At 44.5% G+C, this 28,000-nt stretch overlaps 1 protein-coding gene across 3 annotated transcripts; it reads left to right on the plus strand.

Moving 5' to 3' along the window:
- The first annotated feature begins 20 nt into the window (after positions 1–20).
- On the plus strand, positions 21–28,000 carry LOC143769495 (gastrula zinc finger protein XlCGF66.1-like). 3 transcript variants are annotated; one of them, XM_077258118.1, is made up of 7 exons: positions 84–145; positions 1,640–1,702; positions 11,635–11,779; positions 13,373–13,552; positions 13,636–13,759; positions 26,229–27,189; positions 27,222–28,000. In XM_077258118.1, exons 3-6 carry the CDS (start codon positions 11,702–11,704, stop codon positions 26,876–26,878), a joined length of 1,032 nt encoding a protein of 343 aa, XP_077114233.1. In that variant the 5' UTR covers positions 84–145; positions 1,640–1,702; positions 11,635–11,701; the 3' UTR covers positions 26,879–27,189; positions 27,222–28,000. The 3 variants fall into 3 exon arrangements, with proteins under 3 accessions (XP_077114235.1, XP_077114233.1, XP_077114236.1); XM_077258120.1 differs by lacking the exon at positions 1,640–1,702 and having other exon boundaries at positions 21–145; XM_077258121.1 differs by lacking the exon at positions 1,640–1,702 and having other exon boundaries at positions 91–145; positions 26,232–27,189.

Raw genomic sequence — 28,000 nt, forward strand, 5'->3', positions numbered from 1 at the left:
AATACCATGGCAACCAAGACAGCAGTCCTGTGTACTATGCCACCTGGTCATGTGATCCCTAACTCCTCCCACATGTGACTGATCACATGACTGTGACATCACCGCAGGTCCTGTAAGCACAGAACAGCCATATATCCAGCCAGAGGTAAGAGGCAATTCACCGATTAACGGGACCATTAACCCCTTCAGGAGCGGACCATTCTGGGCTTTAATAAAATATTATTAGGACCTGCTATGGATAATATATAATAGATAGATGATAGATAGATAATAGATGATAGATAGACAATAGATAGATAGATAATAGATCGATAAGATAATAGATAATAGATAATACAGAGATAGATACATGAAAGATAATAGATGAATAATAGATAGATAATAGACAGATAGATAATAGATGATAGATAATAGATAAATAGATAGTAGATAGGTGATAGAAAGGGAAAAGGAAGGCAGCACTCCATATACATTTAAAGTGAAAAAGTGGATTTTATTCAGACCTACATGGTGTACCACGCTTTGTGGGTCTGAATAAAATCCACTTTTTCACTTGAAATGTATATGGAGTGCTGCCTTCCTTTTCCCTTTCTATGGACTTTCGGCAAGTATTGGATGAATTGCTGGGAGGCCTGGGCACCCGATAATACAGTGTTGTGTTGTTCCATTTTTTTCTATATATAGATAGATAGATAAAAGATAGATCATAGATAGATAATAGATAGATAGATAATATGTAGATAGATTAAAGAGAGATAGATAATATATAGATAATAGATGATATATAATCATTGCAGTGTAGCTTACTGTACATGTATTTAGCTAATAACTAATAAAAGACAAAAATGGCGTGGGGTCCCTCATATTTTTCTCACGTAGCGAGCAGTAGCGTCAGTGAGGTGACCAGATTTCATGTATGAACTCCAGTCTCCTTGCTGATATCAGTGGGCGGCACTGAAGCCATGCTTCACGCGCAGCTCAGTGTCTTCTGGATGCCAGGCTCAGTAGTCCCATTTTATGTGACTGCTCTGCTCAGCAAAGCACTCAGATGTAGCTGAGTTGGGCTCGTCACGGGACAAATGGATTATTGGCGGACAGGTGAAGATTTTTGTTTGGATATTAATTAATAGGTAATTGAGGGTCAGGGAGGTTTTTATTTCAAATAAAGGACTTTACTCTTGTCTTATAGATGCCTCTATACCCCTGTACTATTACCCCACTTGCCACCGCACCATGGAAAGTGGGAAGAGTGGAGGCTAAGCTCCAGAATTGTAATGGATGTGCCTTTTCTGGGGTGGCAGAGTGCTGATGTTCTTAGTCTGAGAGGGGGCCAATATCCATAGCCCTTTCCTAGGCTATTAATATCAGCCCACAGCTGTCTGCCTAGCCTTTGCTGGTTATTAATAATAGGGGGGACTTCACACATTTTTTTGAGGGTCATCCCTTGTTAATAACCAGTAAAGGCTACGCAGACAGCTGTAAGCTGATACTAATAGCCTGGGAAGTTCCATATTTATTACCCATTTCCCAGACTATAAACATTTGTCTCCAGCTGTCTGCTTTCCCTCAGCTGGCTAAAAAATTAAGGATCCCATGCCATTTTTTAATTTTATTCTTTCTTTATATCTATTCTATTCAGATGGGTTGACTCTGTGAATTTACTGTATTCGGATGATGAAGTGTCGGGTTTCCTATGAGATGGGTGCGTAAAACTCGCAATGATTTTTTTTCTCACACCCATTGACTTGCATTGGCGATCTGAAATTCGTATCTACTTGCAGCATGCTGCGATTTTTTATCAGTCCAATCTAAGCCGATAAAAAAAGTCGCAAATGAGCACTGAGTCATTGTAGAACATTGGTCCGAATGCAATCCGATTTTTTTAAGTAAGCGAGCTCTAAGGGGACTACTACATAAAGTAGCAGGTGTGGAAAAAAGGTTTTAAAAATATGAATAGAAACACAAGTTCAAATCACCCTCCTTTTGACCCATTGAAAATAAAACAATTACAAAAATACACATATTTGGTATCGCTGTGTTCAGAAATGTCCGATCTATCAAAATATAAAATAAATCAATCCGGCTGGTAAAGAATACAACAAGAAAAAATCAAAATGCCAGAATTATTGTTTTCTGTCTGCCGCAACACTGCAAAGCAATCAAAACATCGCTTGTACCCCAAAATGGTATCAATAAAAAGGTCAGCGCGAAGGGGTTAATGGCACCACTTTGGGGGCCATATAGCAGTGCAATTAACTGTTAACTTTTTTTTGAGCGGGCATTGGGGAAAATAGTGATTTCTACATTGCTTCGTGCATTTAAAATTGGTGCCATTCACCTTGCAGTATAAAAAATAATGTTTTTTTTCTATGAGTCGCTACGATTACAGTGATATCAAATATGGACGATTAATTCTCCTTTACACTGAAATACTATAGTATTGCAGTTTATAGAGCAAGCGCCCAAGCTCACGGGTTTCAATTCTGTCAGGGCACTAAAAAGAATTAAATAAAAAAAAACATAGTAATTCTAATCACCTTCACCTCCTTTTCAACTTTAAGAAAAAAATTAAAAGATAAAACATATTTGGTTTTGTCACATTTTCTAAACAAAAATAAAGAAACAAAAAACTACATGAGTTTGTCAATTGTACAGACTTGAAGAATCACCTTATAAAGTTGTTTATTGTATTATTACCAGGGCTGTGGAGTCGGTCAGCCAAACCTCCGACTCTGACTCTGACTCCTGAATTTCCATGACACCGACTCTGACTCCACCAAAATGAGCTCCGACTCCACAGTCCTGACAGGGTTGTGGGGTCGGTAAGCCAAACCTCCGACTCCTTAATTTCCATGACACTGACTCCACAGCCCTGATTATTACAGCACAATGAACACTATTAAAACTGAAACATGTTGCCACAATTTTCAAAAAATTGCAAAGATGCAGAGAAAAAAATCCACAAAGCTGTCTCTTAATTACGCGTTCATGGCTCCTCACCTTCTGTGTTTGTTGGTTTTTTATGTATGACAGACTAGATGGAGGCCCCGATGCTATTGCATTGGGAGGATGGTGACTGTGCTGCTCCCATCCTGCACCCCCATTCTGTCATGTGCTGCTCCCATCCTGCACCCCCATTCTGTCATGTGCTGCTCCCATCCTGCACCCCCATTCTGTCATGTGCTGCTCCCATCCATATTCCCCCGTATGCTGCTCCACAAAGGTTGATGGCCCCCATAAGATGATCCATAGCATAATATGCCCCGTATACTGCTGCTGCGATAAAAAAAAGACATACTCATCTCTCATCGCTGGGCGCCGAGTATCGGGGGCCTGAGCAAGCGGGGACACTGGCGCGCTATGGGGGTCAGGTGCCAGAGTCGCCGCTGGCTCAGGCACCCGACACTTGCGATATTCACCTGTCCCCGTTCCGCCGCTGTGTGCCGCTCTGTCTTCCGGGTCTGTGGCTCTTGTGTTATGGTTCTCAATGGCAAGAGAACATAGCCCAGCAAACATACGAACTAGCTCTTGGAAGGATGGAAACTAAACTGACCATGAACTAAACCTGCCGCACAACTAACAGTAGCCGGGTAGCGTAGCCTGCGTTTTATCCCTAGACGCCCAGCGCCGGCCGGAGGACTAACTAATCCTGGCAGAGGAAAATATAGTCCTGGCTCACCTCTAGAGAAATTTCCCCGAAAGGCAGACAGAGGCCCCCACAAATATTGGCGGTGATTTTAGATGAAATGACAAACGTAGTATGAAAATAGGTTTAGCAAAATTGAGGTCCGCTTACTAGATAGCAGGAAGACAGAAAAGGCACTTTCATGGTCAGCTGAAAACCCTATCAAAATACCATCCTGAAATTACTTTAAGACTCTAGTATTAACTCATAACATCAGAGTGGCAATTTCAGATCACAAGAGCTTTCCAGACACAGAAACGAAACTACAGCTGTGAACTGGAACAAAATGCAAAAACAAACAAGGACTAAGTCCAACTTAGCTGGGAGTTGTCTAGCAGCAGGAACAAGCACAGAAAGGCTTCTGATTACAATGTTGACCGGCATGGAAGTGACAGAGGAGCAAGGCTAAATAGCGACTCCCACATCCTGATGGAAACAGGTGAACAGAGAGGATGATGCACACCAGTTCAATTCCACCAGTGGCCACCGGGGGAGCCCAAAATCCAATTTCACAACAGTACCCCCCCCTCAAGGAGGGGGCACCGAACCCTCACCAGAACCACCAGGGCGATCAGGATGAGCCCTATGAAAGGCACGGACCAAATCGGAGGCATGAACATCAGAGGCAGTCACCCAAGAATTATCCTCCTGACCGTATCCCTTCCATTTGACCAGATACTGGAGTTTCCGTCTGGAAACACGGGAGTCCAAGATTTTTTCCACAACGTACTCCAACTCGCCCTCAACCAACACCGGAGCAGGAGGCTCAACGGAAGGCACAACCGGTACCTCATACCTGCGCAATAATGACCGATGAAAAACATTATGAATAGAAAAAGATGCAGGGAGGTCCAAACGGAAGGACACAGGGTTAAGAATCTCCAATATCTTGTACGGGCCGATGAACCGAGGCTTAAACTTGGGAGAAGAAACCCTCATAGGGACAAAACGAGAAGACAACCACACCAAGTCCCCAACACAAAGCCGAGGACCAACCCGACGCCGGCGGTTGGCAAAAAGCTGAGTCTTCTCCTGGGACAACTTCAAATTGTCCACTACCTGCCCCCAAATCTGATGCAACCTCTCCACCACAGCATCCACTCCAGGACAATCCGAAGATTCCACCTGACCAGAAGAAAATCGAGGATGAAACCCCGAATTACAGAAAAAGGGAGACACCAAGGTGGCAGAACTGGCCCGATTATTGAGGGCAAACTCCGCTAAAGGCAAAAAAGCAACCCAATCATCCTGATCTGCAGACACAAAACACCTCAAATATGTCTCCAAGGTCTGATTCGTCCGCTCGGTCTGGCCATTAGTCTGAGGATGGAAAGCAGACGAGAAAGACAAATCTATGCCCATCCTAGCACAGAATGCTCGCCAAAATCTAGACACGAATTGGGTACCTCTGTCAGAAACGATATTCTCCGGAATACCATGCAAACGGACCACATTTTGAAAAAACAGAGGAACCAACTCGGAAGAAGAAGGCAACTTAGGCAGGGGAACCAAATGGACCATCTTAGAGAAACGATCACACACCACCCAGATGACAGACATCTTCTGAGAAACAGGAAGATCCGAAATAAAATCCATCGAGATGTGAGTCCAGGGCCTCTTCGGGATAGGCAAGGGCAACAACAATCCACTAGCCCGAGAACAACAAGGCTTGGCCCGAGCACAAACGTCACAAGACTGCACGAAGCCTCGCACATCTCGAGACAGGGAAGGCCACCAGAAGGACCTTGCCACCAAATCCCTGGTACCAAAGATTCCAGGATGACCTGCCAACGCAGAAGAATGAACCTCAGAAATGACTTTACTGGTCCAATCATCAGGAACAAACAGTCTACCAGGTGGGCAACGATCAGGTCTATCCGCCTGAAACTCCTGCAAGGCCCGCCGCAGGTCTGGAGAAACGGCAGACAATATCACTCCATCCTTAAGGATACCTGTAGGTTCAGAATTACCAGGGGAGTCAGGCTCAAAACTCCTAGAAAGGGCATCCGCCTTAACATTCTTAGAACCCGGCAGGTAGGACACCACAAAATTAAACCGAGAGAAAAACAACGACCAGCGCGCCTGTCTAGGATTCAGGCGTCTGGCGGACTCAAGATAAATTAGATTTTTGTGGTCAGTCAATACCACCACCTGATGTCTAGCCCCCTCAAGCCAATGACGCCACTCCTCAAAAGCCCACTTCATGGCCAAAAGCTCCCGATTCCCAACATCATAATTCCGCTCGGCGGGCGAAAATTTACGCGAGAAAAAAGCACAAGGTCTCATCACGGAGCAATCGGAACTTCTCTGCGACAAAACCGCCCCAGCTCCGATTTCAGAAGCGTCGACCTCAACCTGAAAAGGAAGAGCAACATCAGGCTGACGCAACACAGGGGCGGAAGAAAAGCGGCGCTTAAGCTCCCGAAAGGCCTCCACAGCAGCAGGGGACCAATCAGCAACATCAGCACCCTTCTTAGTCAAATCAGTCAATGGTTTAACAACATCAGAAAAACCAGCAATAAATCGACGATAAAAGTTAGCAAAGCCCAAAAATTTCTGAAGACTCTTAAGAGAAGAGGGTTGCGTCCAATCACAAATAGCCTGAACCTTGACAGGATCCATCTCGATGGAAGAGGGGGAAAAAATATATCCCAAAAAGGAAATCTTTTGAACCCCAAAAACGCACTTAGAACCCTTCACACACAAGGAATTAGACCGCAAAACCTGAAAAACCCTCCTGACCTGCTGGACATGAGAGTCCCAGTCATCCGAAAAAATCAAAATATCATCCAGATACACAATCATAAATTTATCCAAATAATCACGGAAAATGTCATGCATAAAGGACTGAAAGACTGAAGGGGCATTTGAAAGACCAAAAGGCATCACCAAATACTCAAAGTGGCCCTCGGGCGTATTAAATGCGGTTTTCCACTCATCCCCCTGCTTAATTCGCACCAAATTATACGCCCCACGAAGATCTATCTTAGAGAACCACTTGGCCCCCTTTATGCGAGCAAACAAATCAGTCAGCAGTGGCAACGGATATTGATATTTAACCGTGATTTTATTCAAAAGCCGATAATCAATGCACGGCCTCAAAGAGCCATCTTTCTTAGCCACAAAGAAAAAACCGGCTCCTAAGGGAGATGACGAAGGACGAATATGTCCCTTTTCCAAGGACTCCTTTATATATTCTCGCATAGCAGCATGTTCAGGCACAGACAGATTAAATAAACGACCCTTAGGGTATTTACTACCCGGAATCAAATCTATGGCACAATCGCACTCCCGGTGCGGAGGTAATGAACCAAGCTTAGGTTCTTCAAAAACGTCACGATATTCAGTCAAGAATTCAGGAATCTCAGAGGGAATAGATGATAAAATGGAAACCACAGGTACGTCCCCATGCGTCCCCTTACATCCCCAGCTTAACACAGACATAGCTTTCCAGTCAAGGACTGGGTTATGAGATTGCAGCCATGGCAATCCAAGCACCAACACATCATGTAGGTTATACAGCACAAGAAAGCGAATAATCTCCTGGTGATCCGGATTAATCCGCATAGTTACTTGTGTCCAGTATTGTGGTTTATTGCTAGCCAATGGGGTGGAGTCAATCCCCTTCAGGGGTATAGGAGTTTCAAGAGGCTCCAAATCATACCCACAGCGTTTGGCAAAGGACCAATCCATAAGACTCAAAGCGGCGCCAGAGTCGACATAGGCATCCGCGGTAATAGATGATAAAGAACAAATCAGGGTCACAGATAGAATAAACTTAGACTGTAAAGTGCCAATTGAAACAGACTTATCAAGCTTCTTAGTACGCTTAGAGCATGCTGATATAACATGAGTTGAATCACCGCAATAGAAGCACAACCCATTTTTTCGTCTAAAATTCTGCCGTTCACTTCTGGACAGAATTCTATCACATTGCATATTCTCTGGCGTCTTCTCAGTAGACACCGCCAAATGGTGCACAGGTTTGCGCTCCCGCAGACGCCTATCGATCTGGATAGCCATTGTCATGGACTCATTCAGACCCGCAGGCACAGGGAACCCCACCATAACATCCTTAATGGCATCAGAGAGACCCTCTCTGAAATTCGCCGCCAGGGCGCACTCATTCCACTGAGTAAGCACAGCCCATTTACGGAATTTCTGGCAGTATATTTCAGCTTCGTCTTGCCCCTAAGATAGGGACATCAAGGCCTTTTCCGCCTGAAGTTCTAACTGAGGTTCCTCATAAAGCAACCCCAAGGCCAGAAAAAACGCATCCACATTGAGCAACGCAGGATCCCCTGGAGCCAATGCAAAAGCCCAATCCTGAGGGTCGCCCCGGAGCAAAGAAATCACAATCCTGACCTGCTGAGCAGGATCTCCAGCAGAGCGAGATTTCAGGGACAAAAACAACTTGCAATTATTTTTGAAATTTTGAAAGCAAGATCTATTCCCCGAGAAAAATTCAGGCAAAGGAATTCTAGGTTCAGATATAGGAACATGAACAACAAAATCTTGTAAGTTTTGAACTTTCGTGGTGAGATTATTCAAACCTGCAGCTAAACTCTGAATATCTATTTTAAACAGGTGAACACAGAGCCATTCCAGGATTAGAAGGAGAGAGAGAGAGAAAGGCTGCAATATAGGCAGACTTGCAAGAGATTCAATTACAAGCACACTCAGAACTGAGAAAAAAAAAAAAAAAAAATCTTCAGCAGACTTCTCTTTTCTCTCCTTTCTCTGTCAATTAATTTAACCCTTTTATGTTGGGCCGGTCAAACTGTTATGGTTCTCAATGGCAAGAGAACATAGCCCAGCAAACATACGAACTAGCTCTTGGAAGGATGGAAACTAAACTGACCATGAACTAAACCTGCCGCACAACTAACAGTAGCTGGGTAGCGTAGCCTGCGTTTTATCCCTAGACGCCCAGCGCCGGCCGGAGGACTAACTAATCCTGGCAGAGGAAAATATAGTCCTGGCTCACCTCTAGAGAAATTTCCCCGAAAGGCAGACAGAGGCCCCCACAAATATTGGCGGTGATTTTAGATGAAATGACAAACGTAGTATGAAAATAGGTTTAGCAAAATTGAGGTCCGCTTACTAGATAGCAGGAAGACAGAAAGGGCACTTTCATGGTCAGCTGAAAACCCTATCAAAATACCATCCTGAAATTACTTTAAGACTCTAGTATTAACTCATAACATCAGAGTGGCAATTTCAGATCACAAGAGCTTTCCAGACACAGAAACGAAACTACAGCTGTGAACTGGAACAAAATGCAAAAACAAACAAGGACTAAGTCCAACTTAGCTGGGAGTTGTCTAGCAGCAGGAACAAGCACAGAAAGGCTTCTGATTACAATGTTGACCGGCATGGAAGTGACAGAGGAGCAAGGCTAAATAGCGACTCCCACATCCTGATGGAAACAGGTGAACAGAGAGGATGATGCACACCAGTTCAATTCCACCAGTGGCCACCGGGGGAGCCCAAAATCCAATTTCACAACACTCTTGACTGTTCAGGCAGAGGGCGCGCACTAACCACATCATCGCGCCCTCTGACCTGAACATCACAGCCAGACGACGCAGTAGACAGAGTAGTGCGCAGTGGTGGAATGGGGACAGGTGAATATAGCCTGGCTCACCCTTCCCGGTCATACCCACCCCATTCTGGCACGGTCCCTGCTTCTTCGTCGGACAATGCGGTATGCGTTCAGTGCTTACGCATACCGTGATCTCTGGCGGCCTGGATCCCAGTGGTGGGGAGGGGTCCTTGTGGAGTTGGGTTCTTGCGGCAGGGGAGTCCCAGCAGCAGGGGGTCTGGCGATGATCCGCTGGTGGTACTGCGCAAGGGCCTGGTGCCACCAGCGGGTACCCTCTCTGAAATTCGCCGCCAGGGCGCACTCATTCCACTGAGTAAGCACAGCCCATTTACGGAATTTCTGGCAGTATATTTCAGCTTCGTCTTGCCCCTAAGATAGGGACATCAAGGCCTTTTCCGCCTGAAGTTCTAACTGAGGTTCCTCATAAAGCAACCCCAAGGCCAGAAAAAACGCATCCACATTGAGCAACGCAGGATCCCCTGGAGCCAATGCAAAAGCCCAATCCTGAGGGTCGCCCCGGAGCAAAGAAATCACAATCCTGACCTGCTGAGCAGGATCTCCAGCAGAGCGAGATTTCAGGGACAAAAACAACTTGCAATTATTTTTGAAATTTTGAAAGCAAGATCTATTCCCCGAGAAAAATTCAGGCAAAGGAATTCTAGGTTCAGATATAGGAACATGAACAACAAAATCTTGTAAGTTTTGAACTTTCGTGGTGAGATTATTCAAACCTGCAGCTAAACTCTGAATATCTATTTTAAACAGGTGAACACAGAGCCATTCCAGGATTAGAAGGAGAGAGAGAGAGAAAGGCTGCAATATAGGCAGACTTGCAAGAGATTCAATTACAAGCACACTCAGAACTGAGAAAAAAAAAAAAAAAAAATCTTCAGCAGACTTCTCTTTTCTCTCCTTTCTCTGTCAATTAATTTAACCCTTTTATGTTGGGCCGGTCAAACTGTTATGGTTCTCAATGGCAAGAGAACATAGCCCAGCAAACATACGAACTAGCTCTTGGAAGGATGGAAACTAAACTGACCATGAACTAAACCTGCCGCACAACTAACAGTAGCTGGGTAGCGTAGCCTGCGTTTTATCCCTAGACGCCCAGCGCCGGCCGGAGGACTAACTAATCCTGGCAGAGGAAAATATAGTCCTGGCTCACCTCTAGAGAAATTTCCCCGAAAGGCAGACAGAGGCCCCCACAAATATTGGTGGTGATTTTAGATGAAATGACAAACGTAGTATGAAAATAGGTTTAGCAAAATTGAGGTCCGCTTACTAGATAGCAGGAAGACAGAAAGGGCACTTTCATGGTCAGCTGAAAACCCTATCAAAATACCATCCTGAAATTACTTTAAGACTCTAGTATTAACTCATAACATCAGAGTGGCAATTTCAGATCACAAGAGCTTTCCAGACACAGAAACGAAACTACAGCTGTGAACTGGAACAAAATGCAAAAACAAACAAGGACTAAGTCCAACTTAGCTGGGAGTTGTCTAGCAGCAGGAACAAGCACAGAAAGGCTTCTGATTACAATGTTGACCGGCATGGAAGTGACAGAGGAGCAAGGCTAAATAGCGACTCCCACATCCTGATGGAAACAGGTGAACAGAGAGGATGATGCACACCAGTTCAATTCCACCAGTGGCCACCGGGGGAGCCCAAAATCCAATTTCACAACACTCTTGACTGTTCAGGCAGAGGGCGCGCACTAACCACATCATCGCGCCCTCTGACCTGAACATCACAGCCAGACGACGCAGTAGACAGAGTAGTGCGCAGTGGTGGAATGGGGACAGGTGAATATAGCCTGGCTCACCCTTCCCGGTCATACCCACCCCATTCTGGCACGGTCCCTGCTTCTTCGTCGGACAATGCGGTATGCGTTCAGTGCTTACGCATACCGTGATCTCTGGCGGCCTGGATCCCAGTGGTGGGGAGGGGTCCTTGTGGAGTTGGGTTCTTGCGGCAGGGGAGTCCCAGCAGCAGGGGGTCTGGCGATGATCCGCTGGTGGTACTGCGCAAGGGCCTGGTGCCACCAGCGGGTGCCATATTGGAATACCCATCACTTGTGTATTCCAATATGGCGGTCGGCGTACTTCTGGAGCGGCGTGGTGGACTGTGGGATTCAAGGACGTCCAGACAGAAGTGGATGACAGACAATTTAAGGTAATTATATAAATAGATTCTTGGAGTGAACGTAGTATTTATGAAGTTTTGTTATTCCAATGTTATAAGTACATAAAAAAGGTCTGGTTGAAGGTCAAGATGAATTACATTTTATAACATTCAGATGGTGGGAAAAGTTTACACTTTTTTTTACCTTTTATCCTTTCAGGGTCCTTCAGTTTAGGATCTTCTTCCGATTTCTATATTCGAGAATTTTTCTCATTGAGCCATCGAAAATGGATAAGTACAGAGACAAGATGGCAGAGAGGATTTTACATCTCACCCTAGAGATCCTCTTCCATCTTACTGGAGAGGTGAGAGATTCTGGTGACGTTACTAGAGATGTGCAAAAATTCAAATTTGGCAGATTCATGCAAACTCAGGTGGCAAAATGAAATCACATCTACCTAATTGCATGTGAATCAAATGTGCCTTAATTACTTTAAAGGGACTCTGTCACCTGAATTTGGCGGGCTACGTAAATGCCCTGTGTCCGGTCCGATGGGCAGTGTTTCTTCCTTTTTCCTCCACCCCATCCTTCCCTGCTGTCCGCAATATTTTCCGGAATTGGAGGTGTCCTCCATAGTTCGCGCGTGCGCAATGCAATCTTGTCTCGCACACGCGCAGTATGCTTTGCCCATCTGCGGGCAAAGTTGAAAAGCATTACTGATCATGCGCCAGCGCACTATGTTCTGGAAGTATTTCTGTGTTCTCTGCGCATACTGCACATGCACGAGACAAGATTGCATTGCGCACGCGCGAACTATGGAGGACACCTACTCCAATTCCGGAAAATATTGCGGACAGCGGGGAAGGATGGGGTGGAGGAAAAAAGAAACACCACCCATCAGACCAGACACAGGGTATTTACATAGCCTGCCAAATTCAGGTGACAGAGTCTCTTTAAAAAAATGTCTGTCATGCTCTGAGGCCTTTTCGAACAGAGAAGAGGGAACCACTGAATTAAATGGAAGGCAAAACCAAACGCATAGACAACACCTTAGAAGGGGCCAAAAAGCTCCCCAAACAGCTCAAATTATGGGCAGACACCAGGAAAAGTGGCATCAATTGACCAAGAGTACAAATAGTATAATTGCGTAGCATGGATGCATGGAAAAGGGCTTGGAGCAGGATTTCTAGCTGAAACATTGATCAGTACCAGGTGGATGAGTGACAAGTGTAGGCCTAGTGCTCCGAGAGGCCTGCCGAATTCAGGCAACACACCTTGCAATCTTGAAATTCTATAGATACAATTTTGTGGAACAAAAATTCTTGATTTTTGTTAAAATGGTACATGGGTGGTTGAATTTTGTGTATTACTACCGTAATATGTGTTCCCTGCTCTGTGAAGCTTTCCCAGCATGAACGGCAGCTGTTTGCATTATTGACTTCAGCTAACCATTACAGTATACGTGACATGATGGACCAGATGTTCTGCTGATACACCAACCTGATGCACATCAGCAAACAATGTCGTACCACCTGAACTGCCAGGTTCAGACATACGGTACTTGCATTGTGTCCTTTCTTCAGCAGATACCGTGAACCCCAATCTCAAAAGACATACTGCCATGTCCAGCTCCAAAATACTGTGAGAGAAGGAATTCAGTGCTGCTGCTGGCTTTGCCACCCCCAAGTACACCAGGTTATCCAACAGCGTGGAAAACTTTACATTTATCAAAATTAATAAGGCATGGATCAGTACCAACTTTCATTCACTTACGACTGATGCCAATGATTACATGGAGCGCTCCATCATGTCATCTATACTGTCGTATAGCTGCTTCTGGTGGTGCCATTGCTGACCCTACACTGACACAAAGTTGGCTGCCCTATCATTTTTTTCTACCATGTAGCTTAGGCAGAGCCAAGCCAGCCACATGAGATTATTGTGTCTCCATACACAGGATTACACAGTGGTGAAGAAGACCTCTAGTGATCACTGTCAGGCCCCTATGTCTGAAGGATGGGGAGGAACCTCAAGCCCAATCCCAGAGTCTCCACCGCACCCACGGATACATGAGGACATGAATGACCAGAAGATCCTAGAACTGACCTACAAGATGATTGAGCTGCTGACTGGAGAGGTGACACTGCTGGGAATGCTGGGACATTATACAGTGACACTATGAAGGGATCGGGGGGATGACGGTATCATTGTATGTGTCAGGTTCCTATAAGGTGTCAGGACGTCACCGTCCACTTCTCCATGGAGGAGTGGGAGTATCTAGAAGAACACAAGGATCGGTACAAGGACGTCATGATGGAGGAGCTCCAGACCCGCACATCACCAGGTAATAGATGGGAGTAAATACATGCGTTGTATAATTGTCTGTATTTCAAGAAGGAATTAAGTACATACATGTGGATTCTTCTTATGTGGTTGAAGACTGTGAAAAATGGAGGCGTACTGTGAACACTGCTGAGTAATCCACAAAAGCTCAGATGTAGTAACTTTAAAGCCTAATAGAATACGTGTTTTATCATTGTACAGATGCTTTTCTCAAACTGAATATGTGCAGCATTAGACAGGAATAGTTTAACCCCTTAGAGACAGAGCCAATTTGGTACTTAATGACCAAGCCAATTTTTACAATTCTGACCACTGTCCCTTTATGACGTTATAGCACTGGAACGCTTCAACGTATCCCACTGATTCTGAGAATGTTTTTTCATGAAATATTGTACATCATGTTAGTGGTAAAATTTCTTCGATATGACTTGCGTTTATTTATGAAAAAAATGGAAATTTGGCAAAACATTTTAAAATGTTGCAATTTTCAAACTTTTAATTTTTGTGCCTCTAAATCAGAGAGTGGTGTCACACAAAATAGTTCATAAATAACATTTCCCACATGTCTACTTTACATCAGCACAATTTTGGAAACTATTTTTTTTTGTTAGGAAGTTATAAGGGTTAAAAGTTGACCAGCGATTTCTCATTTTTCCAACAAAATTTACAAAACTATTTTGTTCTAGGGACTACCTCACATTTGAAGTGAGTTTGGAAGGTCAATATAACAGAAAAATACCCAAAATGTAAACCATTCTAAAAATTGCAAAACCACATGCAAGAAGTTTATTAACCCTTCAGTTGCTTTCTGAGAACTAAAGCAATCTGGAAGGAAAAAATTAACATTTTACTGTTTTCACCAAAAAATTATTTTGGAACCAATTTTTTTTTATTTTTGCAAGGGTATCAGGAGAAAATGGACCACAAATTTTTGTGCAATTTCTCCTGACTACGCCGATACCCGTGTGTTGGGGAAAGCCACTGTTTGGGCGCTTGGCAGGGCTCAGAAGGGAGGGAGCACCGTTTGACTTTTGAACGCAAAATTGGCTGGAATCAATGGTGATGCCATGTCGCGTTTGGAGACCCCCTGATGTACCTAAACAGTGGAAACCCCCAATTCTAACTCCAACCCTAACCCCAACACACCCCTAATCCCAACCCTAACCGTAATCCCAACCATAACCACAACCCTAGCTTTAGCCCAACTCTAACCCTAATGGAAAAATGGAAATAAATACATTTTTTTTTTATTTTATTATTTTTACCTAACTAAGGAGGTGATAAAGGGGGTTTGATAAAAATTTTTTTTATTTTGATCACTGTGATAGGGTCTATCACAGTAATCAAAATGAACCAATAGGAAAAATTTCCTATTGTTGCCAGGTGCCCGCCGGCAGATCTAGGCGGGAACACTGCGCATGCGGCCCAGGGGACTTCATGGGGGTTGCAGGGACACCAGAGGTACCGGGGACCCCATTTCTCTCTTCTCTGATGTGCGATCACATCAGAGGAGAGAGAAATTAAATGGGAAGTCAGACTTTTTTGCGGTCGCCGCTATAACATTAATAACGGCGATTGCAACACTGGGGTCGGTAACAACGGACCCGAATCATGTTCTCTGGGGTCTCAGCTACCCCCGGTAGCCGAGACCCTGGAGAAATTCCGACGCTGGGGGGCGCTATACACTTATTTCTCAGCTCCATTAAAAAGTAGCGCTGAGGAATAAGTATCTTTAACCCCTTCCCGACCTGTGACGCCACGTAGGCGCCATGAAAGTCGGTGCCAATCCGACCTGTGACGCCTATGTGGCATCATGGAGGGATCGCGTCCCTGCAGATCGGGTGAAAGGGTTAACTCCAATTTCACCCGATCTGCAGGGACAGGGGGGGTGGTACCTTAGCCCAGCGGGGGTGGCTTTGCCCCCACGTGGCTACGATCGCTCTGATTGGCTGTTGAAAGTACAACAGCCAATCAGAGCAATTTGTAATATTTCACCTATGAAAAGTGGTGAAATATTACAATCCAGCCATGGCCGATGCTGCAATATCATCGGCCATGGCTAGAAAACCTAATCTGCCCCCCGCCACCGATCTCCTCCTCAGTCCTCCGTTCTGTGGTCTGCTCCCCTCCATCCTCCTGTCCGCTCCCCCGTCCTCCTGTCTGCTCCCCCCGTGCTCCGATCCCACCCCCCTGTGCTCCGATACCCCCCCGTGCTCCGATACCCCCCATGCTCTGGTCCCCCCGCCTCATACTTACCGATCCTCCCGGTGTCCGTCCGTCTGTTCCATGGGCGCCGCCATCTTCCAAAATCAGAGTGATCAACATAAAAAAAATAGTAAATGAACCCCCCTTCTTTATCACCCCCATAGGTAGGGACAATAATAAAATAAAGAAAATATATTTACTTTTATTTTTCCACTAGGGTTAGAACTAGGGTTAGGGTTAGGGCTAGGGTTAGGGCTAGGGTTAGAATTAGGGTTAGGGTAAGGCTATGTGCACATGTATTCTGGTCCTCTGCGGATTTTTCCGCAGTGCAAAACTGCTGCGGATTTATCGCGGATTTACCGCGGTTTTTCTGTGGATTTCACTGCGGTTTTCTATAGGAGCAGCTGTAAAACCACTGCAGAATCCGCAGAAAGTGACATGCTGTGGAATGTAAACCGCTGCGTTTCCGCGCAGTTTTTTCCACAGCATGTGCACAGCGTTTTTGTTTCCCATAGGTTTACATTGAGCTGTAACCTCATGGGAAACTGCTGCGGACCCGCAGCTGCGGATCCGCAGCGTTTTCAGCAGCGTGTGCACATACCCTTACAATCAGGCTATGTGCACACGGTGCAGATTTGGCTGCGGATCAGCAGCGGATTGGCCGCTGCGGATTCGTAGCAGTTTTCCATCAGGTTTACAGTACCATGTAAACCTATGGAAAACCAAATCCGCTGTGCTCATGGTTCGGAAAATACCGCGCGGAAACGCTCCGTTGTATTTTCCGCAGCATGTCAATTCTTTGTGCAGATTCCACAGCGTTTTACACCTGTTCCTCAATAGGAATCCGCAGGTGAAATCCGCACAAAAAACACTGGAAATCCACGGTAAATCCACAGGTAAAACGCAGTGCCTTTTCCCTGCGGATTTTTCAAAAATGGTGCGGAAAAATCTCTCACGAATCCGCAACGTGGGCACTGTCATGATTCTCAATGGCGAGAGAACATAGCCCAGCATATATGAGAACTAGCTCTTGGAAGATGGAAACTATACTGACCATGAACTAAACCTGTCGCACAACTAGAAGTGGCCGGGTAGCATGCCTACGTTTTTTATCCCTAGATGCCCAGCGCCAGCCGGAGAACTACCTAATCCTAGCAGAGGAAAAGACAGTCCTGGCTCACCTCTAGAGAAATTTTCCCAAAAGGCAGACAGAGGCCCCCACATATATTGGCGGTGATTTTAGATGAAATGACAAACGTAGTATGAAAATAGGTTTAGCAAAATCGAGGTCCGCTTACTAGATAGCATGAAGACAGAAAGGGCACTTTCATGGTCAGCAGAAAACCCTATCAAAACACCATCCAGAAATTACTTTAAGACTCTAGCATTAACTCATAACACCAGAGTGGCAATTTCCGCTCACAAGAGCTTTCCAGACACAGTAACGAAACAGCAGCTGTGAACAGGAACAAAATGCAAAAACACACAAGGACAAAAGTCCAACTTAGCTAGGAGTTGTCTAGTAGCAGGAACATGCACAGAAGGCTTCTGATTACATTGTTGACCGGCATGAAACTGACAGAGGAGCAAGGTTATATAGCGACTCCCACATCCTGATAGGAGCAGGTGAACAGAGGGGATGATGCACACAAGTACAATTCCACAAGTGGCCACCGGGGGAGCCCAGAATCCAATTTCACAACAGTACCCCCCCCTCAAGGAGGGGGCACCGAACCCTCACCAGAACCACCAGGGCGATCAGGATGAGCCCTATGAAAGGCACGGACAAGATCGGAGGCATGAACATCAGAGGCAGTGACCCAAGAATTATCCTCCTGACCGTATCCCTTCCATTTGACCAGATACTGGAGTTTCCGTCTGGAAACACGAGAGTCTAAGATCTTTTCCACAACGTACTCCAACTCACCCTCAACCAACACCGGAGCAGGAGGCTCAACGGAAGGCACAGCCGGTACCTCATACCTGCGCAACAATGACCGATGAAAAACATTATGAATCGAAAAGGATGCAGGGAGGTCCAAACGGAAGGACACAGGGTTAAGAATCTCCAATATCTTGTACGGGCCGATGAACCGAGGCTTAAACTTAGGAGAAGAAACCCTCATAGGGACAAAACGAGAAGACAACCACACCAAGTCCCCAACACAAAGCTGAGGACCAACACGACGACGGCGGTTGGCAAAAAGCTGAGTCTTCTCCTGGGACAACTTCAAATTGTCCACCACCTGCCCCCAAATCTGATGCAACCTCTCCACCACAGCATCCACTCCAGGACAATCCGAAGATTCCACTTGACCGGAGGAAAATCGAGGATGAAACCCCGAATTACAGAAAAACGGGGACACCAAGGTGGCAGAGCTGGCCCGATTATTGAGGGCGAACTCCGCCAAAGGCAAAAAAGCAACCCAATCATCCTGATCCGCAGACACAAAACACCTCAAATATGTCTCCAAGGTCTGATTAGTCCGCTCGGTCTGGCCATTAGTCTGAGGATGGAAAGCAGACGAAAAAGACAAATCTATGCCCATCCTAGCACAGAATGCCCGCCAAAATCTAGACACGAATTGGGTCCCTCTGTCAGAAACGATATTCTCCGGAATACCATGCAAACGAACAACATTTTGAAAAAACAGAGGAACCAACTCGGAAGAAGAAGGCAACTTAGGCAAGGGAACCAGATGGACCATCTTAGAGAAACGGTCACACACCACCCAGATGACAGACATCTTCTGAGAAACAGGCAGATCCGAAATAAAATCCATCGAGATGTGCGTCCAAGGCCTCTTCGGGATAGGCAAGGGTAACAACAATCCACTAGCCCGAGAACAACAAGGCTTGGCCCGAGCACAAACGTCACAAGACTGCACAAAGCCTCGCACATCTCGTGACAGGGAAGGCCACAAGAAGGACCTTGCCACCAAATCCCTGGTACCAAAGATTCCAGGATGACCTGCCAACGCAGAAGAATGAACCTCAGAGATGACTCTACTGGTCCAATCATCAGGAACAAACAGTCTACCAGGTGGGCAACGATCAGGTCTATCCGCCTGAAACTCCTGCAAGGCCCGCCGCAGGTCTGGAGAAACGGCAGACAATATCACTCCATCTTTAAGGATACCTGTGGGCTCAGAATTACCAGGGGAGTCAGGCTCAAAACTCCTAGAAAGGGCATCCGCCTTAACATTCTTAGAACCCGGTAGGTAAGACACCACAAAATTAAACCGAGAGAAAAACAACGACCAGCGCGCCTGTCTAGGATTCAGGCGCCTGGCAGACTCAAGGTAAATTAAATTTTTGTGGTCAGTCAATACCACCACCTGATGTCTGGCCCCCTCAAGCCAGTGACGCCACTCCTCAAAAGCCCACTTCATGGCCAAAAGCTCCCGATTCCCAATATCATAATTCCGCTCGGCGGGCGAGAATTTACGGGAAAAAAAGGCACAAGGTCTCATCACGGAGCAGTCGGAACTTCTCTGCGACAACACCGCCCCAGCTCCGATTTCAGAAGCGTCGACCTCAACCTGAAAAGGAAGAGCAACATCAGGCTGACGCAACACTGGGGCGGAAGAAAAGCGGCGCTTGAGCTCCCGAAAGGCCTCCACAGCATCAGGGGACCAATCAGCAACATCAGCACCCTTCTTAGTCAAATCAGTCAATGGTTTTACAACATCAGAAAAACCAGCAATAAATCGACGATAAAAGTTAGCAAAGCCCAAAAATTTCTGAAGACTCTTAAGAGAAGAGGGTTGCGTCCAATCACCAATAGCCTGAACCTTGACAGGATCCATCTCGATGGAAGAGGGGGAAAAAATGTATCCCAAGAAGGAAATCTTTTGAACCCCAAAAACACACTTAGAACCCTTCACACACAAGGAATTAGACCGCAAAACCTGAAAAACCCTCCTGACCTGCTGGACATGAGAGTCCCAGTCATCCGAAAAAATCAGAATATCATCCAGATACACAATCATAAATTTATCCAAATAATCGCGGAAAATGTCATGCATAAAGGACTGGAAGACTGAAGGGGCATTAGAAAGACCAAAAGGCATCACCAAATACTCAAAATGGCCCTCGGGCGTATTAAATGCGGTTTTCCACTCATCCCCCTGCTTGATTCGCACCAAATTATACGCCCCACGGAGATCAATCTTAGAGAACCACTTGGCCCCCTTTATACGAGCAAACAAATCAGTAAGCAGTGGTAACGGATATTGATATTTAACCGTGATTTTATTCAAAAGTCGATAATCAATACACGGCCTCAAAGAGCCGTCTTTCTTAGACACAAAGAAAAAACCGGCTCCTAAGGGAGATGACGAAGGACGAATATGTCCCTTTTCCAAGGACTCCTTTATATATTCTCGCATAGCAGCATGTTCAGGCACAGACAGATTAAATAAACGACCCTTAGGGTATTTACTACCCGGAATCAAATCTATGGCACAATCACACTCCCGGTGCGGAGGTAATGAACCAACCTTGGGTTCTTCAAAAACGTCACGAAAGTCAGACAAGAATTCAGGAATCTCAGAGGGAATAGATGATGAAATGGAAACCAAAGGTACGTCCCCATGAGTTCCTTTACATCCCCAGCTTAACACAGACATAGCTCTCCAGTCGAGGACTGGGTTATGAGATTGCAGCCATGGCAATCCCAGCACCAAAACATCATGTAGATTATACAGCACCAGAAAGCGAATAACCTCCTGGTGATCCGGATTAACACGCATAGTCACTTGTGTCCAGTATTGTGGTTTATTACTAGCCAATGGGGTGGAGTCAATCCCTTTCAGAGGTATCGGAGTCTCCAATGGCTCCAAATCATACCCACAGCGTTTGGCAAAGGACCAATCCATAAGACTCAAAGCAGCGCCAGAGTCGACATAGGCGTCCGCGGTAATAGATGACAAAGAACAAATCAGGGTCACAGATAGAATAAACTTAGACTGTAAAGTGCTAATTGAAACAGACTTGTCAGGCTTCTTAGTACGCTTAAAGCATGCTGATATAACATGAGTTGAATCACCACAATAGAAGCACAACCCATTTTTTCGTCTAAAATTCTGCCGCTCGCTTCTGGACAGAATTCTATCACATTGCATATTTTCTGGCGTTTTCTCAGTAGACACCGCCAAATGGTGCACAGGTTTGCGCTCCCGCAGACGCCTATCGATCTGAATAGCCATCGTCATGGACTCATTCAGACTCGCAGGCACAGGGAACCCCACCATAACATCCTTAATGGCATCAGAGAGACCTTCTCTGAAAATCGCCGCCAGGGCGCACTCATTCCACTGAGTAAGCACAGACCATTTGCGGAATTTTTGGCAGTATATTTCAGCTTCATCTTGCCCCTGAGACAAGGACATCAAGGCCTTTTCCGCCTGAAGCTCTAAATGAGGTTCCTCATAAAGCAACCCCAAGGCCAGAAAAAACGCATCCACATTGAGCAACGCAGGATCCCCTGGTGCCAATGCAAAAGCCCAGTCCTGAGGGTCGCCCCGGAGCAAGGAAATTACAATCCTGACCTGCTGTGCAGGGTCTCCGGCAGAGCGAGACTTCAGGGACAAAAACAATTTGCAATTATTTTTAAAATTTTGAAAGTGAGATCTATTCCCCGAGAAGAATTCAGGCAAAGGAATTCTAGGCTCAGACATAGGTGCATGAACAACAAAATCTTGCAAATTTTGTACCTTTGTGGCGAGATTATTCAAACCTGTAGCTACACTCTGAAGATCCATTTGAAACAGGTGAACACAGAGCCATTCAAGGATTAGAAGGAGAGAAAGAGAGGAAGGCTGCAGCATAGGCAAACTAGCAAGTGATTCAATTAAGAGCACACTCAGAACTAGAGGGAAAAAAAAAAAAAAAAATTGTAGCAGACTTCTTTTTTCTCTCCTTTCTCAGCCAGTAATTTAACCCTTTTTTGGGCCGGTCAAACTGTCATGATTCTCAATGGCGAGAGAACATAGCCCAGCATATATGAGAACTAGCTCTAGGAAGATGGAAACTATACTGACCATGAACTAAACCTGTCGCACAACTAGAAGTGGCCGGGTAGCATGCCTACGTTTTTTATCCCTAGATGCCCAGCGCCAGCCGGAGAACTACCTAATCCTAGCAGAGGAAAAGACAGTCCTGGCTCACCTCTAGAGAAATTTTCCCAAAAGGCAGACAGAGGCCCCCACATATATTGGCGGTGATTTTAGATGAAATGACAAACGTAGTATGAAAATAGGTTTAGCAAAATCGAGGTCCGCTTACTAGATAGCATGAAGACAGAAAGGGCACTTTCATGGTCAGCAGAAAACCCTATCAAAACACCATCCAGAAATTACTTTAAGACTCTAGCATTAACTCATAACACCAGAGTGGCAATTTCCGCTCACAAGAGCTTTCCAGACACAGTAACGAAACAGCAGCTGTGAACAGGAACAAAATGCAAAAACACACAAGGACAAAAGTCCAACTTAGCTAGGAGTTGTCTAGTAGCAGGAACATGCACAGAAGGCTTCTGATTACATTGTTGACCGGCATGAAACTGACAGAGGAGCAAGGTTATATAGCGACTCCCACATCCTGATAGGAGCAGGTGAACAGAGGGGATGATGCACACAAGTACAATTCCACAAGTGGCCACCGGGGGAGCCCAGAATCCAATTTCACAACAGGGCACATAGCCTTAGGGTTAGGGTTGGAATTAGAGTTAGGGTTGGAATTTGGGCTAGGGTTGGAAATAGGGTTGAGATTAGGCTTGTGGTTAGGGTTTTGGTTAGGGGTGTGTTGGGGTTAGGGTTGTGGTTAGGGTTGGGATTAGGGTTAGGGGTGTGTTGGGATTAGGGTTAGGGGTGTGTTGGGGTTAGGGTTGTGGTTAGGGTTGGGTTAGGGGTGTGTTGGGGTTAGGGTTGTGGTTAGGGGTGTGTTGGGGTTAGGGTTGTGATTAGGGTTATGGCTAGAGTTGGGATTAGGGTTAGGCACATCAGGGGTCTCCAAACGCAACATGGCGCCACCATTGATTCCAGCCAATCTTGCGTTCAAAAAGTCAAATGGTGCTCCCTCGCTTCCGAGCCCCGACGTGCGCCCAAACAGTGGTTTACCACCACATATGGGGTACTAGCATACTCAGGACAAACTGGGCAACAAATATTGGGGTCCAATTTCTCCTCTTACCCTTGTGAAAATAAAAAATTGTTTGCTAAAACATCATTTTGAGGAAAGAAAAATGATTTTTTATTTTCACGGCTCTGCGTTGTAAACATCTGTGAAGCACTTGGGGGTTCAAAGTGCTCACCACATATCTAGATAAGTTCCCTGGGGGGTCTAGTTTCCAAAATGGGGTCACTTGTGGGGGATTTCTACTGTTTAGGCACATCAGGGGCTCTGCAAACGTAACATGATGCCCGCAGACCATTCCATCAAAGTCTGCATTCCAAAATGTCACTACTTCCCTTCTGAGCACCAATGTGTGCCCAAACGGTGGTCCCCCCCACATATGGGGTATCAGCGTACCCAGGACAAACTGGACAACAACTTTTGGGGTCCAATTTCTGCTGTTACTCTTGTGAAAAAAAAAATTGCGGGCTAAAAAATAATTTTTGAGGAAAGAAAAATGATTTTTTATTTTCACGGCTCTGCATTATAAACTTTTGTGAAGCACTTGGGGGTTTAAAGTGGTCACTGCACATCTAGATTAGTTCCACGGGAGGTCTAGTTTCCAAAATGGCGTTACTTGTGGGGGAGCTCCAATGTTTAGGCACACAGGGGCTCTCCAAACGCGACATGGTGTCCGCTATCGATTGGAGCTAATTTTTCATTGAAAAAGTCAAATGGCGCTCCTTCCCTTCCGAGCCCTGCCGTGTGCCCAAACAGTGGTTTACCCCCACATGTGAGGTATCAGTATACTCAGGAGAAATTGGCAAATAAATTTTAGGATCCATTTTATCCTGTTGCCCATATGGAAATGAACAAATTAAGGCTAAAAGAAATTTTTTGTGAAAAAAAGTACTTTTTCATTTTTACAGATCAATTTGTGAAGCACCTGGGGGTTCAAAGTGCTCACTATGCATCTAGATAAGTTCCTTGGGGTCTAGTTTCCAAAATGGGGTCACTTGTGGGGGAGCTCCAATGTTTAGGCACACAGGGGCTTTCCAAACGCGACATGGTGTCCGCTAACGATTGTAGCTAATTTTTCATTCAAAAGTCAAATGGCGCTCCTTCCCTTCCTTGCCCTGCCGTGTGCACAAACAGTGGTTTACCCCCACATGTGAGGTATTGATGTACTCAGGAGAAATTGCCCAACACATTTTAGGATCCATTTTATCCTGTTGCCCATGTGGAAATGAACAAATTGAGGCTAAAATAAATTTTTTGTGAAAAAAAGTACTTTTTCATTTTTACGGATCAATTTGTGAAGCACCTGGGGGTTCAAAGTGCTCAGTATGCATCTAGATAAGTTCCTTGGGGTCTAGTTTCCAAAATGGGGTCACTTGTGGGGGAGCTCCAATGTTTAGGCACACAGGGGCTCTCCAAACGCGACATGCTGTCAGCTAAAGATTGGAGCCAATTTTTCATTGAAAAAGTCAAATGGCGCTCCTTCCCTTCCGAGCCCTGTCGTGCGTCCAAACAGTGGTTCCCCCCCACATATATGGGGTATCGGCGTACTCAGGACAAATTGTACAATAACTTTTGGGGTCCAGTTTCTCTTTTTACCCTTGGGAAAATAAAAAAATTGTTGCTAAAAGATCATTTTTGTGACTAAAAAGTTAAATGTTCATTTTTTCCTTCCATGTTGCTTCTGCTGCTGTGAAGCACCTGAAGGGTTAATAAACTTCTTGAATGTAGTTTTGAGCACCTTGAGGGGTGCAGTTTTTAGAATGGTGTCACTTTTGGGTATTTTCAACTATATAGACCCCTCAAACTGACTTCAAATGTGAGGTGGTCCCTAAAAAAAATGGTTTTGTAAATTTCGTTGTAAAAATGAGAAATCACTTGTCAAATTTTAACCCTTATAACTTCCTAGCAAAAAAAAATTTTGTTTCCAAAATTGTGCTGATGTAAAGTAGACATGTGGGTAATGTTATTTATTAACTATTTTGTGCCACATAACTCTCTCGTTTAACAGAATAAAAATTCAAAATTTGAAAATTGCGAAATTTTCAAAATTTTAGCCAAATTTCCATTTTTTGCACAAATAAACTCAAAAATTATCGACCTAAATTTACCACTAACGTAAAGCACAATATGTCACGAAAAAATGTTCTCAGAACCGCTAGGATCCGTTGAAGCGTTCCTGAGTTATTTCCTCATAAAGGGACACTGGTCAGAATTGCAAAAAACAGCCAGGTCATTAAGGTCAAAATAGGCTGGGTCATGAAGGGGTTACTGCCGCCCGTTAAAAGGCGTATCAGCGGTCGTTAAGGGGTTAAATATGTAAAACGAGTAGAAAAAAACAGTAGCGGAAGAGGACACACAGATATCATGCTCTGGTCCAATTACAGTGTTCCTACGAACGCTTGTTTCACGTTAATCATTCAGTCTAAATGATCTTTGTTCTTGATAGCACATCGTTCTGTGGGACTTGCGCTACCGAGAATAATGGCAGCATGCTGTTGGTTGGTGGTCTTCGTTCAGAGCACAGTTTGCACAATGCAAATAAACCTTTTACAAGGTGATAAACAATCCAAAAAATATTCAAGAAAAAACTACGCAGAGGACCATTGTTAGTGAATATACAATAAATCATTATAAAACAGCAACATGGGGTCATACTTGTTATTCATTAATACAAACACTAGTATGTTAGTGCTGAATGATTTTCAGCTAAATGCTTTGAAGGATGATACAGAAGCTATCAGCCATTCAATAACACCGAACTGTGGGGAGGATGGGCAGATAGACAGGGCTGTAATAAGAGGTTATGTATATCAAGTATGAACGTGGATCCCACCTCACAGTATATAATACAGTACAAAATAATGATGATACAACATTAAAAATCACAAAAATTATAAGAAACTGCATAAAATATATACTGCACATGATCACTAGTGTGTTTTGGAAAAAATATATATTACTTATATACATTGTGAAAATGAGGACACAATATTTGCTATCACAACTCTATTATCTATTAATCTTCATAAAGTGCTAGAAATTGGACAGCAAAATTGACTTCATGTACATCAAAAGACCTTGAGAAAATATGGTTATATTATTCAAAAATAATACATTTATATTTTAAGCAGATGACTTCACCAGGGACTTGGAGAAACATCTGATGAGTTCAGCTTTTCAAGAAGAGGATTCTTTTATCACACAATATAAGTATGAAGAACATGCAATTTTTCCAGATGAAGCCTCATCCTTTCACAGCAGAGATCTGTCATCTGATCCTATAAAACAGTTTGTATATTCTCATGTGTCACAGATTAAGGAAGATGAAATCAACAGAAAAGTTGTTGAAAATCAAAGAAAGTCTACATTTAAATGTTCGGAATGTGAGAAATGTTTTAACTTCAAATCAAATCTTGTTAGACATCATAGAATTCATACAGGGGAGAGGCCATTTCTATGCTCAGAATGCGGGAAATGTTTTACAGATAGATCAAATCTTGTCTTACATCAGAGAAGTCACACAGGGGTGAAACCATATTCGTGCTCAGAATGTGGAAAAAGTTTTACGCGGAAATCAACTTTACGTAAACATGAGAGAGGTCACAAAGGGGAGAAGCCATTTTCATGTTCAGAATGTGGGAAATGTAGTAGTAATTCAAATTTTGTTATGCATCAGAGAAGTCACACGGGGAAGAAACCGTATTCGTGTTCAGAATGTGGGAGATGTTTTGCAGAGAAATCAAATTTTAGTAATCATGTCAGAATTCACACAACATAAGCCTTTTTATTGCTCAGATTCTGGGAAAGGTTTTACAGATTCATCAAATATTGCTATTCATTGGGAGAATTCACAGAGGTGAGAAGCCATATTCATGAGCAGAATGCGGAAAATATTTTTCATAGCCATCAAGTCTTAGTCACATCAGAAAGTACACAAAGAGAAGCTGTTCCTATTGTGATAAATATTTTAACCAGAAAGCAGATCTGGTTATACATGAGAGAAGTGTCACAGTGGAGAAGCCATTTTCATGTTCGGAATGTGGGAAATATTTCCAACAAATCTTGCTCTTCATCAGAGAAGTCACACAGGTGAGAAGTCACACAGGTGAGAAGTCACACAGGTGAGAAGTCACACAGGTGAGAAGTCACAGATTAGAAACCATTTTCATGTTTCAAATATGGGAAATGTTTTACAAATGAATCAGATCTTGTTGCATATCAGAGAAGTCACACAGGGGAGAAGCCGAACTCACGTTCAGAGTGTGAGAAATGTTACACACAGAAAACAAGTCCTCTTAAACATAAAAAAATTCATACAATGCTTGTAAAAAGACCAAGTGTTAGGCAAGGGTCAGACGGCGGTATAACTCAGACAGGGATCGCAATGCGATTCTCGGACTGGCCAGCGGCACTCCTGACCCAAGTGTGACAGCATATATGTCTACGAGACAGGAGAGCCGCCGACCAGTCCGAGCATTGCGTTGTGATCCCTGTCCAGGTTATTTGACCTTCTGACTCTTCCTTTAGATTAAAATGTCGCTGCTGAGTAAATAAAAATACTCACTTATTTTTACTATTTTGGAGTGTAGTTTTGCTTCATTGGGAAGTAGGCAAGTATTTTTTACAAATACAGTGACAAAATGTACTTGCTCTTTCAATTAACTTTTCAGAATGTGTCATGTTTGTATATACAAGGAATAACACTATTTCTGGCCATTATATGACTTGTATCCTTCAAATTTCACCACTTTTCTCCTTTCTATGCTAGGAATTATGTCTACACATCAGAAATGGAGAGAAAAGTAGCCAGAAATCAGCTCACCACATTGTCAGGATGCAGGCAGTGAGTCTCGCACGGAAAGGTCTGGAGGAGGCAAGGCTTCAAAAAAGAGGAGTGGTG

This window comes from Ranitomeya variabilis, chromosome 4 (genome assembly GCF_051348905.1).
Source record: "Ranitomeya variabilis isolate aRanVar5 chromosome 4, aRanVar5.hap1, whole genome shotgun sequence".
NCBI lineage: Eukaryota > Metazoa > Chordata > Amphibia > Anura > Dendrobatidae > Ranitomeya > Ranitomeya variabilis.

Excerpts from the sequence above, each read along its gene's own strand:
- LOC143769495 (XM_077258120.1), top strand. The coding sequence starts at position 11,702 with ATGGATAAGTACAGAGACAAGATGGCAGAGAGGATTTTACATCTCACC. Across the intron at positions 11,780-13,372 it reads TCTTCCATCTTACTGGAGAG|GATTACACAGTGGTGAAGAA; the intron begins GTGAGAGATTCT and ends CTCCATACACAG. Across the intron at positions 13,760-26,228 it reads CCAGACCCGCACATCACCAG|CAGATGACTTCACCAGGGAC; the intron begins GTAATAGATGGG and ends TTATATTTTAAG.